The sequence below is a fragment of the Empidonax traillii genome, unplaced genomic scaffold (assembly GCF_003031625.1).
Source record: "Empidonax traillii isolate 1590-97213 ecotype Southwest subspecies unplaced genomic scaffold, ASM303162v1 scaffold574:size890810, whole genome shotgun sequence".
Taxonomy (NCBI): domain Eukaryota; kingdom Metazoa; phylum Chordata; class Aves; order Passeriformes; family Tyrannidae; genus Empidonax; species Empidonax traillii.
This window is the reverse complement of record NW_020955767.1, coordinates 351,990-374,042: the sequence shown is the minus strand read 5'-3', so window position 1 is coordinate 374,042 and position 22,053 is coordinate 351,990. Positions and strand designations below refer to the sequence as shown.

The following is a 22,053-nucleotide window of genomic DNA, read 5'->3' as shown; positions in this document are numbered from 1 at the left end:
TTATTCTGACTTCAACAGAGAGATCAGAGTCAGGAGCAGAACTTAGTTCTGGTCCTCTCATAGGCATTCAAACCCTTACAAAACTGGCCATCCGCTTCTGGGTTTTCTGGGCTGTGATACAAAACCAAAAAAATCTCTTCCTTACGTCTTTCGGTAACTTCTGATCCATCTTGTCTTGTTTTCTTTGTTACAGAATCCATATCATTGCCACCTGCAAGGAAAACAGAGAGACTGCACTCAGAGCTCTGTGAATAGTAGGAAATGACAACAGCTCCCCACAAGTCCCTCTTGTTTCCTTCAGCTGGAGACCAGACTGCCTGGAAGACATCTGTGCCAGGGAGTTTACAGTGCCCTTCCAGAGCCATATGATTATTACTAATAGACTGGCACCTACAACACTGGATACTGAAACACCAGGAGGGATTGTAAAGCCAAGAGGTGAGACAGGGGCAACTGAAGCAAAGCCACTCAGTGATGGAGTTTAGACCTGGATTTATATCCAGACTTTGTGGCACTACACTTTGGTCTCCAGCTGTGCCCCTATAAAGGTTTGACAAAAATCACAGGATTCAAACACTACTCCCACACATCAGCTCTGAGCAGGACCCCACAGTACAGGATTAGCTGTGCAAGCAGTTGCAGGAGTAAGTTACCTGCATTCTGCCAGTACTGTCAGAAAAACCTAGGCAGAGATACTGTGGATCTGTCAACAGTAACACTGCATTCTCAGGGTACTTTGATCCTAAAGCCACAGCACTGATTGGACATACCTTTAAACTAGCTATTTTTCGCAGCAAGGAATTTAGGTAGGAAGTGCTTTATCTTGCTTTACAGGCAGAGCAGCGACAATTTGGGGACCCTCTCTGTGGCTTTGGGATCTGATCTAATTTAATGCCAACTCAGGTCAGTCTACACAGTGTTGGACTCAATGCTCTGAACGCTGTGTACACTCTTTTTCATGACTTAGATCTCTTTCTAGTAACCTCTAGTAGAGGTATGACTGTCTGCCAAGGCAGATATACCACAAAAAAACGTGACTGTGGAAAAGAAACATCATTTAGAAGAGAAAACACTTCTGTCAGAAGGAACCACACAGTTGCTCACTCCTAGTCTCTCTAAGATAACATTTCATCTTTAGCAGCCACAAACCATGAGAAGAGGTTCTAGTTTACACACAAGCCCTCAATAGGCTAAAACCCTTCACTACATTTGAAGTCTCCCCTTTAAAGGTCCAGTTGTACCAAAACCTACACATTTAAAAGGCAGAGTCTTAAAAAAAAGCTTTGGGTAAAATTCCTTCCAAGGTTTAAAGCTCAGCTTGAGGCAGAACCCAAGACTGTGCCCCCCAGCACAGCTACCATCTGAGTTCGATCCTCACTTAACTCTCCTGGAAGGTGTAGCCCCCTTGAAGTTATGCTTGTACTGCCCATGTATGAATGACGACACAAGGTAGGATGCAGCAGAGAATCTGCAGGAATACCTGACATTCAGATTCACTTCTGTCTTTGAGCAGCTCCTGCCATTCCCAGAGCTGGACAGGAACAGTTTGAGTGTGGAAGGCACACTGCCAGCCAAGCCAGTTTAGCCTCCTATGACTGACTCAGCTGAACTTTGCAGAGAACACCACAGTGCCCACAGCCCTCACTCTGCACTGCTGACCCCGAGTTTCTCTAAACAGCCCTGTAAACGGGGTTCCTGAGGACACATCCAAGTCCTTACACAACCTTGGTGGCAGTGGGATGGTGCTCAAACCTCACAGTGCTTGATAACGCTATGGACTTCCAGGGGATGATCCAAGGTGTTGATTCCAAGGCCTATGCAAGACTGCAGTTGTATGCATTAGGAGAGTTCTTCCTCCAGTGGGATGACAGTCCCCTGCAAGGTAAGGGGTTCCTCCAAGCAAAGGCAATATCTTTGCTATTCTTCCTTTCTGCATCAACAGTGGAAGCATCTTTCAAGCCCTCCCCATAAAAACAGATGCTGGAAGCTGTTTAGATGCCAGCACTGTTGGCTTTGTCAGTGTTTTTGGCAAGGAACACAGTTTTGTATTTGGAAACTGCTTTTCTACTGCTTTGTAAGCCCCAGAACTCCACTTCCTCTGCTATTGGGAAGTGTTGTTAGTTATGGATGCTGGAAGAGGCCAGCACCACCATGGAGGGAATGCATCTTCTGCATCATTGCCTTCTCTTGAGAGAGGGGAGTATCTTGCTGTGATGGCAATTAAAAAAAGAATAACATGAGGTTAAAGCACATCTTTGGAGCCATGCATGTCACAGCCTGGCACCAGCACACAGCGCACTTTGAATCCATGTTGCACATGTATTTGCCACATGGATGCAAAAGCCAGCCCAGGCTGCAGCAGGCTGATTGAGCTGGATTTCCATCATCTGCCGGGACTGACTCATCTCACCAGCTCCTACCAGATTTACAAAGACATAGCTGTGGGCTATGTCTGTGGAAAGCAATAGAGCTGTTGAATCAGAGAAGTCAACTGCAATCATCCCTGAGCAACAAGCAGGAACTTGTGAAGTGGCATCACTTCCAAACAGACCAGGCAGAATAAGGCAGGGCAACCCTATGGGCACCTTACCACAAGCTCAGTGGTCATAGTGTACCTGTGGCACCCACAGACACGGGGAACTTGCAGACATTATCGGCACTAGGAAGCAGGAGAGGTCTGGCACTGCCACACTTGTGCACACTGCTTCCTCTCTGGACAGCACTGAAAGCAGGACAGCAACAGCTGCCCAGCATTGCAAAGTATGCTCAGGTCTGTGCTTTCCACAAAATCCTGACAGTGCAGGGTGTCTTCTGCACCCCCTGTGCCACTTGCTTGGAGTGCAGCACACTGACAAGGGCACTGAGCCAGTCTGAGATGGGACATTCGAACACCTCTTATTATTTTTTAAATGGCCAGTCTTCGCGAACGAAGAACTGGGGAAGGTCTTTCCACCTTCCAGCCTGCGCATTGGATTTTTTAGGTGAGACACAGTGTGTGCGGAACTGAGCCCACCCTTTAATCCTGAGATTCATCTGCCGGGGCCAAGCGAGCTTGGACGGTGGCAGTGAGGTCCTCAGGACGTAGATGGATTGCCTTACAGGGCTAATGAGCTCCGTCTGCCCGGGGAGTGGGTCTTATTATTTTAGAATTTAGGTATTGGGTGAAATGGTAACAAAGTTTATAATAAACATTTTTCAAAGGTTAGGTGAATAACCACAAGGATATATTTTGGTGGAAAATTAAAAGTAGGTATGCTTCAGATTCTTTTATCCCTCCACAATGTGCTCCCAGTTTTCATGTCAGAATGCTGTTGCACTCACGGCACATACTTTCAGCTCTCTCCTCTCTCCATTAATAAGGCTCCTGCTGTGAGATACTCTATTAGGAGGAAGAGGCACCAGCAAGTGTTGAGATTAATAATATTTAATGTCACTGGAACCCTTTGATCATGAATACTCTAAGACTCAGTAGACACCTCCAAATGATGCCACTGACTATGTCTCCCATGATGTCGAATGTCTTTTAGGGTGCCCCTTCCTCTTAACCAAGCCTTTCAGGTGCCACTATCCTGGAACTAATGGAACTGGTTAAAAAACGGCCCTTTATCTTTCTTTTACCCCACAGACTAGGAATCTGACTTCCTCATTCTGCTCTAAAAGTTGTTCCTTTCGAATTGTTTTACCAAAACCAACACAGTTAGAATTGAATCAACCAAATCATGCTTCCAAAATCTGCTCATTTTGTAGACTCACTGGATGATGTTAATGCCAGGGAAGCTGGTTAGATGTCCAACCAAAGCTTGGACATGCTGTAGGAACCAAATTCTGCTCTGCCCACAACTTCTCTTGTCTTCTTTGACACCAGTATGTGCTCATATCCCAGAGCACAAGCAACAGGTGCTGCCCAGACTTCACTCTGCTCTGCCAGATGCCTTCCTTTCAAAAACGTGTCCTCACCGTCCCTACTTAACTGAGCTACTCAGAAAGAAATGGGCCAAAGCAAGGCCATTCTGACCAGCACAACTTCTTGGCTCTGGCACAGAAAAGAAGACAAACAACCGGGTATTAATCAAAAAAGTGTTTGCAGAACTGGAAAGTGCTGCTGTCACCATTTCACAGATGAAGCAGCTACTCACAAAACGACAAGTAACTTTCCCAAAGTCACTCTACAAGTCAGTCTAAAGACAGGAAAAGAAGACAAGTCTTTCACTTTAAGCCACTATGTTCAAATTGCTAGACCTGCTGCAGGAAGGATTCAAACTGATTCTCAAATCAGACTTTTCTGACTACTTGTGACAAAAACACTTGACAGTGCTTCATAATCTTCTATGACAAAAATATGGCACAAAGTCCATAGTAAATGAGTCACTGCTGATAAATAAACCCACCTGTCTGAGACATGTTTGTCCATGGCAACACAAATTTTCACTCAAAAGTATTCTCAAGACTAGAGAACAACTTACTTAGCATTAACACCCTGTACCCACCATCTGAAGCTCAAATTTACAATCATTACTCTTCCAGCACATTCCAGATCTGCTCAGTTTTAAAAACAGCCAACAGATGATCTGTATTTCACTATGCTAATACCCTTATGGAACAGAGAACATTCAGCTAAACTTTATCTACTTTACAATAGTTTCACAAAATGCATTAAAAATGTGCCCATAGCTTGGCTTCACATTTCTTATCTCCCAGCAGGTAACTCCTTTCACTGGATACTCAGTTTAAAAGAGTAGTATTCATTGACAAACAGAAAACCAAAATGACACAGCCCTTACACAATCTTATTTTTATATTGCATTCCCCACAGAAAAAAGTAACACCTCCTTTATTTTGCCTTATTTTTAAAAGAATCTGGGATACCTTTTTCTGCTTTTTTGCTTTTTTTATTAGTAATATAACTTACCTGGAATGCTTTGATTACTGAACCGAAAATCTGTTTTTCTCCTCAAGCGCTTCCTTTCTACCAAAAATTTGCCACCTTCACTTTATATCATGTCCTTCCAAAGGTGTGTGGAATCTGAGTGATCATCCAAAAATGTTCACCTCTTCTTTATTTAACCTGGTTTATTCTCACCCTTCTTCTGCTCTTCTATTCCCGTGCTCTTTAACAAGTCCCAACAAAGGCGTGTCGTGGTTTCCTGCCTCACCCTACCCTTCCAATTATCTGACACTCGCTGGAAAAAAAGATCTGCCTCCAGGAATCAAACTTTATTGAAATAAGAAAGGCTCCTACCTATTTGCTCAGGTAGATTAACTATTTAGATCCCAGACAGAGGTCTGAAGGCTTAAGTCAGGGCACACAAACAGTTGTGGCAGCACTTCCTGATACACGATCAGAGATCTGTTTTGACATTTTCTTATAGGAAATTACAAGCACCTGCTGATGCCACTGCAAAGCTGGCTGCAAGCTAAGCATATTTTGCAAGCTTGCAAATACAAGGGGCTGAACTATCAGCTACTACAAATTGGCTGAAAACCACTCAAGTCAGTGGTCTGAAGTGCCTTGCCAACCCCACAGATATCTGTGCTCTATTCAGAAGACAGCAATATTAATAAATAAAAATACACCCAACTGAGTAAGGAACAAAATGTCTTCCATGAATGCTACCTGCAAACTTCTTACTGAATTGGAACTGAAGCAGAAGAGCAGCCATGGTGGGTCAAAGCAAAACTCCATTTAGCTCATGACCCTGCCTTCTAACCATGTCTCATTGTGACAGCCCTGGGAAGACCATGTGAACAGGAAAAAGGAATATTTTCCTGGTGTACAGAGTCAAATGCAGCAGCATTGCAGTCATTCTTTGTCAGATATTTTCTGTTAATATGTGCAGTTAGTTTTTTAATCTATACATTTTAGTATGTGCAGTGTCCTACAACAAAGATTTTTAAAGCTTAACTATACTTTGCATAAAAGTTTTTCCCCCTGCTGAACATGACAGTGCCATTTGGTGCCCCGTGCTTCCTTACAACAATCAGAATCCACCTTGGCTTTTATCATTCTACATAGATTTTAACAGATTTGTTCCCCCGAAAGAACTTACCACTTCATGTGGATTTTTGCACAGACCTTTTGAGGGGCTGTAGCTGTGCTCTGTCAAGATAGTACTCTGTTCTCTTAAGTTCCACATTGAACATTTCCAAAGGTGTGAAGGGACGTGTCTGCTCTACAGCACTGCACTCCACTCCAAAGGCTATGCCCTGTGTTTATTGATGGGGATCAAGACTTTTTCAGAATTCATCAATGCATCTCCTAAATCCCAGAACTTGTAATTATATTTATCTTCAGCAGGCAGATATTTATGCAGCATAATCTCCTCCCTGCATGGAGGAAGCATCCATTACTCTGCCTTCAGAACATTAATCAAAGGAAATTTAGTTGTCTAAACAAGCTGCATGTGGTAATTAAGTCATTAAGAGGTGTAGAGCTCATCCTGGGACTCAGCCCAACTGCACTTGGCTTAAGCCTTGACCGAAAGGATAAAAGTGGCTCTAGCTTTTTGAACTTTGTGCTCTTTGAACATGACACGTAAATAACTGCCCTCTTATTATCAACTGCATTAAAACCTGCACTTTGTTCAACTCATTTGACATTCGCTTCCAGCACAACCCACAGCGGGTGCTTCAGACACAGCCTGACTGCTCACAGACAGAAGGTGTTCAAGAGGTGACAGCACTGAACGGGCTCTGTAAGACCCACCAGTATGAGGGAGACTTACTGGAATGGCACACACACTTCACTGGAGCAAGAGGTGGGACCTCACATTTTCAGATAATGTTCTCAGGACTGGAGGAATTTCCTCCTTCCTTTACCCTTGTCTACCAGTTCTCTTTCTCTATGTGTAAACAAAAGGGAGCCATCAAAATTTTGACTAGATGTGAAAATTACACAATTTTAATGCCTGTAATGTTGTCAGGACAAAGATACTGGTTTAATGTTTATTGAGAACAAAGTGCTCATGGAGCATCTCTTCATGAGTCATTTTGCCAATTTATTACTGGAAAGGAAAATAAGGTGGAAGTGGAGTATGCCTTGGAGGTGACTTAGGATGAAACTGAAAATAAATCACATCTTGAGAACCACTGACTCCACTTTTTAAAGGGTCAGTTTAGGAGAAGATGGAGTTGATGATGCTGCCTGCTGAAACATTATTAGTTCATTCAGGTTCCTACTGGGCAAGTGTCAACATCAAGGACATAATTTAGAGAGGTCCTGAGCTGCTTCACCTGTCACCGAAGTCAGTGATTATCTCAGATACTCAGAGTCACTGCAAGTCAGGTGTCCAGCTGGCACAATCAATTAACTGCAGCAGACCTCGCTTCAGGTCGTCATCAGCTGCTACTTCTGCAATAACAGGGGTGTGTGGGCTGGTGGTTAAACCAGGATAGGCACCTTGAGCTTCTCTTGGAGGTAACAATCCCCATTGTTCCATCCCCCATTTGTCCTGCTCGATTTCGCTTGTAGAAGGTGAAGCCTGTAGAGGTGGAGTCACACTGCTACTGGATGTACCTGGGAATGTTCTACCAGATGCAGAGTTTGCTGCTTTCCCTGCTCCCAGCACACAAAGAAGCCTCAATGCCTCAATATGGCAGTTAGAGAGATCAAATCGCAGTTGAGGGCAGCACCATCTTCCCAGTGAAAGATGCTCCAGCAGTTAGTGGTACCTTACGCTGGCTCTGAAAAAGCTGAGAAGTTGAGGCAGAGCTCTACCCTGCACATTCACTGCTCCTGGAGGAGTGCTGTGCCACAGCACATCTGAATCACTTCTTACTCTGCAAGGGGGGCCTGAAGATAAAGGGTCTCAAAGCTAGACCAGCTTGTTCTATCCATTCTCTAAGAGCTTAAGTTGTGTTCATGGTTTAGAAACAGCCAAGTTATGACAACTTGTCATCTTTAACTTAAAAGGAAGCTCTGGAGCACAGAATAAGGTGTATATTGGTCTGATAATTCTGTTGTGATTGACACATAAATTACACAACTAGTGAATCAGCCAAGAAGCTGATTGGAATAGTGCAGGCCCACACAAGGACGGTTCGCACAGGCAAGGAGAAGCCACACCTATTTCTGTGTAGCAACTGCAGTTCCCTCCATGCCTTGGTTTTACACAACTGAGCCAGGCAGCCACTGAACCAACCAGAGCCTCTTGAGTCACCCCTTGACTCAGTGCCCCAAGTCCACAAATTGCACATCACTTGGGAAACTCACCGTGACTAACCTCGGGCATGAATAAAAGCCTTGTGGGGAACTGATCATTGCTTCTGGGCTGCAGGGAGGTGAGTAACGTCAGGATGCAAAAAAATATTGCTAACTCAATCTCCTGGGTCCCAAGAGACTTCAGTGACCAAGAAGTCTTGGCTGTTTGTACCCACTAATAGAGATTGTGCAGCAAAGGACTGCCTTTCCTCTCTCCTCCTGGCTTTATATAACATTCCACACAGCTTATAATGTTAAGCACAGTACAAATAATAAATAGCAATAATTATAATAAATAAATCTATATCACATGTGGAGTATTATAAAACACTGATCCTCCACAGTGCAGGACAAACTGGAGTAGCCCAGAGCAGAAGGGCTGGGCTGTTCTGGTGGGGGACAGCCAGAAGGGAGGAGGCAGCTGAAGATTTGGGGTTGCTGCTCTTACTGTTACCATGTAGACAGGAGGGTCTTTTGAGTAGCTGTTGACGGCTGACTACCTCTGCTCAGAGACAAATCTGTACAGATATTTGGGCCCTGGTGCTGTCATGGTGCTCTGCAATACAACTATCTGATAGTTACTATTAGCAGCAGCAAGCAGCTCAGTCCAAGGGCTGTGGATGGACATGTGCATTGTATTCTGTGTCTGGGACTGCTCCTGGTGATGTAATTTTGGTGACAGACAAATCCAAACAAAACACACCTGTGACCTCTTAAAGACCCCCTGTCTTCCACACAGCTTTTTATGTGCATTGGTGCTTGGGCACATTTTACATCTCTGTACATGTCAGGCTGTACAGCAGGAAATGGCTGTCAGAGCCAGAAGTTATCACCTCTAACAGCATCAAGGCTGGGATGTTAAACATGTCAACATGTTGGTGTGCAAAGGTAACCTGCTGTCATCTCTCCCTCTTTCCACACCCCACGTCCCTGTCCCCGTAGAAATTAGGGAGCTACTCCAGCTGTCCAGCACACCACAGCATCTGCCAGGAAACAGGGTTGTGAAGCAGATGATCCTGATCACTGCCACTCTGAGGGGCTTTGCTGCGAGTTTAAACTAAGTAATTTTCATCCATAAGACTCCTCTCCTCCCCAGTGCTGGCATGATGAATAATCCCTTTCACTTTGTCCTCTAGGTAAGAGCTGCCTGCAACACATGCTGCATACGGCAGCACAGCTGTGAGCTGGACTGAGTCTCTTGTTTGATGCTGACAGTTATTGACAATCAGCCCATTGCCCAGTCTGCTTCGTCAAAGACAAAGGGAACCAGTCCTTGAGTATTTTACTTCTCACAGAAAGCAAGATTGATTCATAGGATCAAATAATTTCCTATCCCCTGGCTTTTAGAAAACTACTGCCTGTTTGCAAGCTCACCCGTGGCCCCTTAAAACAGTTTTAGTACCAGTGGCTTTTAGGCAAAAACTATGCATGCTAATCTCACACATCAAATGTTTCAGGCATGCAGGCAGCAAAGGGACACAACCAGTGCCAGATGACCTGGCTGTGGTGCTGCCAATATACACAGTGGAGAGAAGTCACAGCAAGCTGTTTACAAAAAACTGGCAATGTGAAAAAAAGAGAACAATGCTTTTCTGGCAGCACTAAAGAAAACAAGATATGATTTGCGACTAGCTCACCAGCATATCCACGGTTGAAATTCCAAGCAATTACTATTTCAAACAAACAATTCAACCAGTTCTACCTGCACCAGTCCAAAGCCTGCAGCTTAAGCACCATTACAAAAAGAAACACAGGCAGAATTGCAGTGCAACACTGCATACAGGACAAAAGCTTGAGACAATACTTATCTTGGAGATCTGCCTCGGAAAATGATGGGTGTTGGCAAAGAAGCCTGATTTCTGTCTGCAATCTTGACAGAAAATTCAAAACATATATTGGCAAAAAAATCCTGATGAAAAATCTCTGCTGGGCTCAACTCCAACTCACGGCAACTCACCTCCTATACAGAGAGAGAGATTCTCATTAGCAGGATGGGAAATGCAAGGAAGGATGCCGAAGTGTCCCTGAGAACAGTTTTATTTTGCCCTCCCCTTTATCAGCCCTGCACATTCCTGCCCTGCAAATCCTATTCCCTGCTGAGTTTCAAAGGGGCATTTTTGGATCAAGGATTATTTCACCACCTAGAGGATTTTCAGCAGCCTTTAGGAACAGAAGTGCCACTGATGCTGCCATGTCACTTAGGTGAGTTTGTGCATAGAACAAAAACATCTTCTGAAAGTACCTGGGCACTCAGAATGAAAATAAACACAAGATTGTGCATAAAGCCCACAGCTCATTCCCAGACCAAGGAACCTGGCCAAGCACTGGGGATCACTGCTGGGGAATAAGAGAAGAAAACACCAGACCTGTTGCTGCAACCGAGCTGAAACTGCAACCGAGTCTGTACTGTTTGTGGTACATCTGAACCCCATCCTTAACCCCACTAGCCTTATCTACATTGTCAGGATCTTAATTTGCTTCCAAAATAGATTCCTTCATGATCCGCATTGTTTACACACAAGATTGTGCTAAGAGGGAGAGCATTAGCCAGAGCAGCTTGAGGGCAGGCCCAGAGCACAAGCAGAGCCCAACACTCCTTTGCTCAAGCAGTCCAGTTTGATACAGCATGCACAGTTAAATACAAGCAGGTGTCATTAGTTTTCACATATCCCAAAAGGTTTAGTAGCCATCCTTAGGTTTTTTCAACCATATGCAAGAGATTTTGCAGTGCATTTTCTCCAGAACTTGGCTTGTCCTAAATGCTGCATCGATACAATGAACTCAGACTACCAGTTCCCTAGACCAAGACAAAACTGAGTGTGTGGAGCAAAAGTCAGTGACTTCATGGATGTGACAGGTTTATACTGAGTACTCTTGATGTGGTGCTTACACTGTACATAGACTCTCTATGGCCCTTCCAGGTCCAAGAGGAAGAGTTTGTGAGGGTGTGGAGTGGCATGTGCAGCTTCTCAGACAGCAGGGCTCCCAGTGCTGGGCAGGGGATCCCCAGCACCAGAAGCAAGTACAATGAGCTCACCTCGTAACAAATTTATCAAGTTTTGCAGGTCACTAAGAGAACATGCTTCAGTTTTGAGGGGTTCTGATTTAGTGTGGAAGCAAATTATCACCCAAGGAAAAAGAATTAAGGGATAAGGACATCTTAAATATGTATTCAATCTGTTAATTTTCTGGTTTGTACTCAACCATATGAGGCCCATTGGGAATGAAATACATTTCAGCCACTGTTTTCAGCCTCAGATTTTCTGAGGAACCTGTGGTAAGTAACAGAAGTATATTGCCAAATGATTTTCATCTTCAATGGAGGGATACTCCTCACCTTTAAAAATCTTCAGAAGTCTGCAAGTTGAAAAAGGCTGAAAACTCTTCTATCCGATCAGCAAAAAGATGTCAAAAGCATGGAACATGCAGGACAAGTATGCCATGTTAGATATGTGGGTGTCTGTATATATATATATATTATATATATACATACAGACACATATATATACAAACATCAGGTGTACCACGGTGGATCCCTTCTGCAGGGATATTTTCTAGCACATGGAAAGCACCAGCAATTACAGATTCAGGATACAGAGTAAACGATGATTCAAACTCAGGCTACTTTATTAACACAGATCTTTCCTGTGCCCACCAATGTCATGTCAGTCTGCCACCATGGGAAACATAAAAACTTGAAATAAATAAAAATAGCCAAATCAAGTTTTTGAGCTTTTCAGTGTTTCTGTTTGCACACAACAGGGTTTTGCAGTGCCTGGGTGGTGTGTCTCCCACTAAGATTTAAACATGGAAAACCATGCATTTCTCCCAAAAATGTGTGCTTAGATAGATCACATTTTTGAACCCTTTATGGAAATGTTCTCAAGGTGTAGTCTGGCTCTAGGCAGAACTTGAAGAAAGTCACTCCTAAGTGAGACCGCTACAATCTAAACACAGAAATAAGAGAGTTGATTTTCCAGATATGAATGGTGGTAACACCTGGACACAGTTACACACAACACTTTTCTGGGATCACTCCTTATAGTAAAGGGGGTGTGTGTGTGTGTGTGAAATCACAAAACTATATTTCCACTCCTTTAGCAGGCAAATAAAAACATTTTAAAAACACATATTTCATATACCTCCATGAGGCTTGATTTTTCACTCAATTCTGCCAGGTTTACATATCTAAGATTCAAGAACAGTAACTTACCTCTCTGAGTTTCTGCCTTTATATTTGAACTTCTCTGAGATCAAATGATGTAGCAGATACTGTCTGGCAGTACATTAACACTGATGGGGTAAAAAGTCACCCTCTCGTCTGAAGTCCATGTCAATCCAACCCTGTGATTAGACAGTCTGTTGTGGGCTAAAGGGGCCTTGAGAAAATGTTTCCTTTAAAATAATAAGATTTCTGAGGGAATTGTCAAGCTTAGGTAGCAAAGTTTCTGAGGGGGGGAAAAAAGTGGGTTTGTACAAACATGCTGGAACAGCTGTGCTCCGTATATCCTGGGAAGTTCTGACTATTCCCCAGGACCATGAATAATGAAGACTGAGGCCATTCAGCAAATTTCCCGAGTCAGACTTCGAATGGAAGACTGCGAAGTTTTACAAGATTTCTGCCCAGAGATGGTCCCTGTCAACACGATCCTTTTTCTTTGTTAGGAAGGTGCTTCCTGTGATTAGGCTCTCAAGCATTTCAGGGTGGTGCTCACTTTTCACTGCCAAAGTAAACAACAGAATGAAAAGTCCCTGCTGGGCTACTAAGGTGTTCCCTCTAAGGGAACGTGCTCTGCTGTTCGCCCTGTTTATTGCCACTGATCGCTACGGATTTATCACGGATTGGCATTTATCACAGCACAGATTGGACTGGTGGTATAATTAGGGATGGGCATTTCAGCTCACACCATGTTTTTGTTCTCTTGGGTGCTTCACAGCCATAAATCAATTTCCAAACATATGCATATCTGAGGATTGCAAAACAGTTTTAAATCAAGACACTGGTTTCCAATACTATAAATTCAGATTGTGCACGCATTTGTTTAGATCTGTATTAACAGCACACAACAAAAGAACAATCTGGATTTTATTTTGGTTCTGAAGGTGACAGACCACTTGCTGTCACTGCATGTGGCAAGAAGGTGTGTGAAACTGTTTTTATTCCTGTTTCTAGTGTCATTTATTTGCTGAACTGGTCCTCAGAAAGGCTTGAGTCCTTCTTGGCTGCTGTCACGCTGCACCTGCTTTTCCTGGGGCACACAGGCTCAACCTGCCGTGTGCAGGCTTGCAAAGCCCCAATTTAAATGGCACTCCTTTATTAGAGGATACATTCCACAGGCATAAAATATTATTATCCGATACACATGACTAGAAGTCTGCTGATCTCCTGCAGGACTGCAAGCACAAGATGGGACATGACACTCCTGGTAGACTCGCTCTCCAGAACACATCTCACGTGGCAGCTGAAAGCTTCCTTCGTGTTCTCAGTACTGAGGTTGGAGCCTGCCTTGGAAACTCTTCTCTCTCACACTGCAAAAATTACTGATGTAAAGGATGATTCAATCTCATTAGATACTAGCTCTCACTTCTTCAGTTGTCTCTTCTTTGGAAACATTCTCCTACATTACTGAAATTATGGCTCCAACACTTTTTTCTCTCTTCCCCTCTTCAAGAACTGCTGGGTATCCTCCTCAAGACAGAGATATTAACTGTTCTCTTTCTACTTCTTTCATAAATTTTCCATATATTCTCTTTTTGCAAGGAGCTATGGAAATTTATTAATTCCTAAGGTTTGTGGTTCTAGGAGGGAAGCTGTTACTTCAATTTACATTGAAGCAGAGTTGCGTGAGTTTTTCAAATTTAGTACCTTTCCCTGGTCTATTCACTTCGACTGCGCCTTGAGCTACTCTTTATTTACAAAATGGAACTGCTCATTTCACTTGTTTCTGCTCCTTGATTTAATACCTGAACCTTTAATTTACAAGTGATAGGATTTTTAGCTTTCCTGGCTATTTTTTCCAAGAAAGATAGATCACTATCCCTACTGAGTTCTGCTGGAAGGACATTCACTCCCTTGAGGCAGGCAAATGCACCACCAGGTCTATACTGAGGTGATATGCTGTGCATAACACCTGCTTTGATAAGCATTTATTCATGATAAAAGTAATATTCATTTAATCAGAAATGTCAGCTGTTACACTGGTTATAGTATCAACTTATATTTGGCTGCCATGTACCCCTTTTTCCTAACCCAACCCCCCCCCCCAATCTCTTCAGCCCAGCAAACACTAAGAAAATGAAGAACTGGATTATTGCAAACAAGAAGTAGTTTATGGCATCAATAAAAAGCTGAGTCTGGAATGGAAGGCTGATACAACAGTTCTCAAGTTTCGTGGGGGTTTTTTTAATGCTATTTTCAGTAAGCAAAGAAGCTGTGAACTCCAAAGCTGCTGTTTCTATACTGCACAGTGGGCCCATGGCAAGAGTGCAGAGACAATATGTGAGAGGTGCATTTTTATTGCACCTTGAATAAAAAGAGAACTCTGACCAAAGTTCTTTAAAGTGATCCAGTCCAGAAGCTCCATGTCAATACTGGATCCACAAGAAGCTTTGATCCACAGATCTGCAAAGGCTTTTGTCCTAAACAGAGGAATGTGAGGCTCAAAGTGGAAGACACCAAACAAGGCTGTGATGGATTCCAGTATGGAATCTTGCTCCTCCTAATTATGGGATTTTAATCCATATAATGGAAATTTTAAGCCATATAAAAATATTTTATAAATACTAATTATTTATTTCACAGTGCCTTTCATCTGTACCTTGTTGTGTCAGAATTATAGCGTTTGTTAACATCCTTCTATTTTGATATGCAGCACTTCAGTAATCTTGATCAAGTTTCACATATACCCCAGTATAGAATTCCTGACATGCAAATGTTCCCACAGACACAGAACAACAGACCAGATCCACAGAAAACATTCACAATAGAGATGCAACTCTTCTCTTCAGAAACCATCCATAAAAAAACAGATACAAGGGTTAAAATAACCCAAACCTCACACTTTCTTTTTTTTTCCCTTGACTCTGAGTCAGTTATGAACAGACATATGTAAAAACTGGAAACTGTGGCTGGAGTTACAGAGTAGTTAGAGACACACCATTTATCAATAGCTAGAATAAGAGTAAATATTTGAGCAATATTATAGAAGCAAAAAGCCATGGCTCACAGCTAACAAGTGTTTTTCAATTTTTTTTTTTATGATCTCTCACTGTTCTTTAATCTAGAACTTCTTTTAGTTTGCAGCTTTCTTCTCATGTGTGTTTCAAGAAGTTTTTAGCACCGTTCATGGTTATTTTATGCTCCTCACACCTCTCCAAGTTTCTCACTTTTCACTGGAGATCATGTTTCTGCAAGCAAATCTCTAGCCAGACACACCTTCGCCACACAATCCACAAACGATATGCTAATTCCAACCAAAAACTGTGTTGAAGGATAAACAAAGAGAAGATTTGTGGCCCAGAAGAGAACAGAACAGAGCAGTGCCTCATTCATATTATTTATTTCTGCCTTGTAAGACAGAGGTAGAATCAGAGAATCAGAGAATGGTTTGGGTTGAAAGGGACCTCAAAGACCATCCAGTTCCATCTCCTGCCATGGGCAGGGACACCTTCCACTACACCAGGTTACTCAGGGCCCTGTCCAACCTGGCCTTGAACACTTCCAGGCATGAGACATCCACAGCTTCTATGAGCAACCAGTGCCTGTGCCTCACCACCCTCGCAGTAAAGAATTTCTTCCTAACATCTGATCTAAACCTTCCCTTTTACAGTTTGATGCCATTCCTTTTCGTCCTGTCCATCCATGCCCTTGCCAAAAAGTCCTCCTCAGTTTTCTTGTAGTCTCCCTTCAAGTATTGGAAAGCTGCAATTAAGTCATCTCAAAGCCTTCACTATCATGCAGTCTCTGGAATATCTACCCATGATTCCTGGTGTAGCATTAGTAAAAACAGTAGTAATAATAAAAATAACAATAACTACAGTAATAATATTAATATTATTATTATTGTAGAAATCATGCAGCTCTTTCATGTATAGCAGTCTTAAATTAGCTCCTGTGTAGTTAGAAGCTGCTGCATCTATCACAAGTCATTTAATTGATCTGTCACTCGTTGTTGTGATCACAGTGACAATGCTAAGGTGACAACCAGCTCTTAAAGATGCCAAAGCTGATGGGAATGTTTTTTCTTTTCAGCAGGACTCGTATTTCTGTGAAACTAGGTAGGGATGCTTCTTCATTTTACCTGGTGACTTTCACTCATTTCTCCTGATAGGTACAAGGAAAAGATCCCAAGCTGGCTGAGGGTCCCACTGCCTTGGATAATAGGGCTTTTCCTGGAGTAGCTCACCATTTTTGCAAAAGGTGAATATTACAATTTCAGTTGTAATGAGCAAAGCAACAAAATAAACAAGGAATATTCAAAGAAAGATAATAAGCAGTAACTAGCTTTACCAGAAAAGCCTCTACATGATCTGGTTCCCAGACTCCAAGTGACTCTTTTGCTCCTTGCTGTCCCCAGTAATGGCCATCAGTGATTCTATCACTCCTTCACACAACGTTGCCTGCAAGAGGATCTCATTTTACAAACCAGCTTTTCTCCAGTGCCAAGGAGGAATTTAAAATCAAAAGTAAAGGGAGAAGAGGTGGCATGATGGCAAGTACACTGTGCTCCAGCTGCTCAGCTGGTAGGGCTGATGAAAAAAGGAAGCTTTTCTTTTCAAGGCTTGATCACTGACTTCAGATGAGCAGATTATTTTTTAAATAGTTCCGAGGAAAACATTTGCAAGCCAACACTCAAAACTTGGATCCAAGCTATTTAAGTTCCCTCTGCTTCCAGTTTCTGGCAGGTTTTCTGACTTGGCTCTGAATCTTCTGACTGTGCCCATCTCTATTTTCATGCCTCTGCTTGAAAAATCCTGTTTCTTATCTAAAGCACAAAAGCACTGCCTTTTCCAAAAGCCAGGTCTGTTGTGTGTCACTTCTTCTCAGCAAGATGACTGGCTGGAAATTTAGTTGTTACTCCAACTTTTCATTTCACAGCCATTCGGATTCTCATTAATTTGCTTCCATCAGAAGTTCATCTTGTGAGACCTGTGATAACACACAGCTTTCTCTTATTAAAATCAAGGCACTCTGGGCTCATCCTCACTCCCTATCTTATGTAATTCAGATGTTCCTGCTGGCATGGATCCTTTGGGGTGTATTTATTGTTATCATAGGGTTGCCAGATGCATGGTATGGTGGCTGCCTTTCTTATCCAGTGCCTGCAAAGGAACTTCTCTTTGGATTCTACTTTAATAACATCCACGATTAAAGTTGTCAGCTGAAGGCTTTGTAACCACAACACCTAAAGATGTTTTTAGTTTCCATAACACCTACAGATGTTTTTAGTTTCCAGCATAAATTAACGAATTTAGAAAAAAAATATTTACACCTCCTCCCCCAAATATTAAAAATCTGCACTAAGAAAACTGTTCTGTTAGGCACAATGACAAGACAAAAAGAATGGATAAAACACAGTATCAGTGGTGATATGAAGTGACAAACTCTCAAACTCTCACAAACAAGAGTGTGTATTTTTTGGAGTTTGGTACACTGAGTTCACTGAATCCATTGCTTTTGAAAGATGAGGCCCAATAAGAGCACTGATGCACTGCTCCCACTTCTGTCAGAGTAACATTTGCTGAAGCCTACAAAGGAGAGCCTCACACATTTATTTTGGTGCACATGTGTAATTTTAAGCACATAAAATTATACAACTGTAGAAAATAAGGCTGAAAAGGCCTTCAGTTAGGTATCTTGTCCATCTTTCTGTTTGAAGCTCAGCTTCATCTTCATCGTTCTTCATAGAATTTTCTTGAGAAGACTTTTAAAACTTTCCCATGAGGATTCAGAGCCTCTCAAGGTGGTCTGGTCTATAGTTTCTCACCATACCTGCTGTTAGGAAATGTCCTGAAGTTCCAAACAAGTAATTCCTGCTTCAGCTGACAATCACTTCTCCTTTCCCACTCTCAGTGTAACTTATCTCCTTTTGTGCCATCACCTCTTATGTATTTGAATGCTGTTGTCACATACACCATTAGGGTTCCAACACCAGACTAAGCTTTTCTTGTTCCTGCAGCTTTCCTTAGACATTGAGTTTCTCTGATTGCTGGGATCTACCTCCAGCCTTCACAGGGAGTACCTACATGCTTAAAGCTACACGCTTTTTCCAGTTCTGTGCTGATCCAGGGACTTCATTCCTAGTGCTGCCCAAGGCTGTCAAACACATGCTGGTCTAGTTTAATTGCATGACACTTCAGTTAATTACTGTTTTGATAATAAATCTGGAAGCTTTGCAAATGCCTTTAACCTTGTAACTTCAGGTAAAAACTACTATGTTTTGCTCTAACCAGCGCCAAACTGTTGTGAACCTCATCTACTTGGCCAGGAGACAGTGTTTAACTTAGAGTTTCATAAGGTATTTCCTTAACAGCGCAGGCACAAACCGTGTGTATTGGACACTGGTGCTCTTAATATGTCTAGAAGCAAAATATTTTGCCAATAAACAGCCATGCCCAATACCTCATGCACACTGAGACAGACAATATATCCCCACCCTCATCAATAAAGAGGTTTGATCCCCTCCATTTGAGCACACAAAATGTAGCAGACAGAAGAGCCTCTGTGGTAGTTCATGCATGCTCAATGTAGGCAGTCAAGCAAAGCATAAAGAAGCCAACAAGCCAATACATGTGCATAGAATATTGTAATGAAAACTTAAGGAGACAGAGACCAAGTGGGAATAAGACAGAATGGAAACAGAGACTAAGCAATTGCCAGAATCAAGAGCAAGCAGCTCACAGGAGGGAGGGCAGTGAACCATGGTTGGGGTGGGGTTAAAAGGGCTATTAGAATTACATGCTCCTACTTCTGTTGTGTTTGCTTTACTGTAGCTATTTGTAGTGTCAGTGGAATCCTTCAGCTTTTCCTAAAACAAATGAACAGTGTTTGCACAACTCAACAATAACAAACTAGTGAAAAAAGACCAGCATCTAGAAGCAATAGAAGATAGGTGTACAATAAAAAAAAATGGGATGCACAGTTCCCAACACATAAACAACTTAGCAATAAACCAATACAAGAGAATTGTTTGTTACGTACTTGTGTGAATGTGCAGTATTCACAGAATATGTCTTGTCAAGTATACAGGAACTGTTAGGGACAAATGGGAACAGTATTTAAAAGAAATAGAAAGAATGTGCTGAGAATGTCCCTTCAGTGCATTTTTCAGTATTTGACCTAGGATCCACACTTTCAATACCTCAGCGGGAGAACACACTCAACATTCATTTGTGGAATACAGTCTAAAGATGGTCTGAACACAATCCAATCTCTTCACCAAAGAGCTTCCTCATTTGGCGACCCCCTCTTGGGATTCCTCCACCTCAGCTGATGAACATGAGGTCAAAGTTTAATCACTTACATCATCAACTTGAACACGGCTGCATCTGTGGGACATAAATGTAAAGAGAGTCTTAGAGTGCAGTTGCACTCATCGCAGTAATGGCTGAAGAGGCTGCATCTCCCAGACAGCTGCTTCCCACAAAGAAAGCGCTTGAGCATCCAATCTCATCCACTTTTCCTACCTTTCCTCTACCCAAATTATGCAGATGAACAAAATTCTTACAAATTAATTAGATTAAATTAGTTGTTGGTATAAAATCATCCATTCAGATAAGCTAAAGATGAAACTGGCCCACGTAGTTTTGCTGTTTCAAAAATAAGAGCAGTAATAATTCTTATCTGCAGTAATTCTTAGCTGAGTTTATCATGGTAACCTCAGGGTGTGGGGTTTGATCCTCCACATTTGGGTGATAAATCTTTGCAACTTCTCCATCATATCAGTGAGGATGCTTCTTGCACATAGGTTGACTTAGAAAAGGAAAAGTAATTATTTCTGTGTAAGGTATATATATATGAGCCATGTCCTTGCTATTTTGTTCCTCCTCAGTGTTACTGCTCCTGTGCTTCTGGTGACACACCCCAGTCTTAAAAGTGCATCACTGAATAACTTCACGTCTCTGGCAGCTTCTGAGGTTTGGCAATATGCATGGCAATTGATCTTTGGTGGACCTGAGTTTATAATGAAAGGAAAAAATTTGAATTTCTTAGCTTTTTGAGGCCATCTCAACTTCTTCGCTGCCTGGTGGACTCTTCAGAGAGCTGTAACTCAGGCTGGTTGTCTGGTGTCAATATTAGACTGCAGGCTTGTCTGTTAAAAATTTGGAATAATGAGACTGGCAGAGCTGATGAGATCTGCCTATAATACTGAGAAGAAAGAGCAATATTTTCATTTGTAGTTTTCCTGGCAGTGCTACGCAGGGACTCTGCCAGCATCAGCTTTCAGCATCTCACCAGTGTTGGCTTTTGAGACATATTTGTACTTTTCACCTGCAAGATGTGCCTATGGTGTACCTGAGGGGCTGGAGATGGGTGAGGAGAGCTATTTATTTGTTCTGAGTGGAACCTGAAACTCCTTGAGAAGGCAACAGCAAAACGCCAAGACCTTTCAGTAACAGCTACTGGCACAAACATTCTCTCTGGAGAAAAGATCCTCCTCTTTATCATTTCCCACCTCTGCCTATTGCCCTTTGTTTTGTTTTCTGTTTGTTTGTTTGGGTGGTTGTTGTTTTGGGACAGTTACTTGTTTGGGTTTGTTCTTTTTCTGTTTTGTTTTGGTTTGTTTTGTTTTGTTAAACAGATCTTTCCAAAATCAGCAGTTACAACAAGGCACACTAACAGATAGAGCAAAATAGCAGTAGCTCTTGCATTATAGTGATATTTGTGAGAAAGCATGTCTCTAGGTTTGAGAGGAAATCTTAGGACAAGAAAGTGTTAAACCAGGGAGAGTTTAACAGCTTCTAGGCTTGAATTTAGATAGTGAGAATCCTGCTTGAAGGACAAGAAAGTTCTGACCAAGAATTCCTTACTGAAATGGAAAGGATAGATGTCCCCAAACTGCATAGTGTAGGTGATGATATTCTTGATTAGTCTTTGCACCCACATATCACACATGATTAAGTAGGCTACACCCATACATGCACTGTTGATCCTAGAAAATTTAATCCCATACAGGACTTCCTATCCAGTCATCAATGTGGACAATTTTAAGACTATTCATGCCCTGTCTCAGAGCCTCAAGAAGAGGCAGGGTATATGCTATCTAAAATTTCAGGGTGATCTATCTCCTGATCTAACTCCTGAGGAGTCTTTCAAGAAAATACTTGTCAGTGCATACCCATGTGTTGAGTTGCCACCATGAATTCAACAATGATGAAATAGCTTATTCTGGCATATGTTACCCATGACATGCTTGTAATTAACTCAAGGAAAAAATGCACTAAACTTTAAAACATCAAACCCAAACTCTTTCAGCTGTGAACGAACTGAGAGCTTTCCAGTTACAGAAGTATCATGGTATGGCATGGCTGTCACCAAAGAGGTTGATGACAAAGAAAGCTTGTTCAGTGACTATTGATATGTGTGATGGCGGTCACTGTGGCCAGGACACAGACTCAAAGTTACGTGTGCTACTGATGGGAAAATGTCCCCTGTTAAAGCAGGTGGCATTTGCTAACTTGGTTCACTTGGCATTAGCTCAGCACTGCTGCACTCCACTTTAGACAAATGTTCTTCACCCAAAATAAAGTTTCCTTAATGTGTTCAGAGGAGGCTGGTTGCCCCCTCACACAGTGTGAAACACTTACATTAATGCAGCCAGCTGCAATTCCAGTATCTCAGCACCACATGAAATCAT

At 42.3% G+C, this 22,053-nt stretch overlaps 1 protein-coding gene across 1 annotated transcript in view; it reads right to left on the bottom strand.

Moving 5' to 3' along the window:
- The window catches only part of COL17A1 (collagen type XVII alpha 1 chain), a 69,584-nt gene that overhangs the window by 42,148 nt on the left and 5,383 nt on the right, over positions 1-22,053 (bottom strand). The window contains exon 2 of the mRNA XM_027897996.1: positions 146-211. Within this exon, the coding sequence (XP_027753797.1) occupies positions 146-211 (66 nt within the window). The remainder of the gene's footprint in view (positions 1-145; positions 212-22,053) is intronic.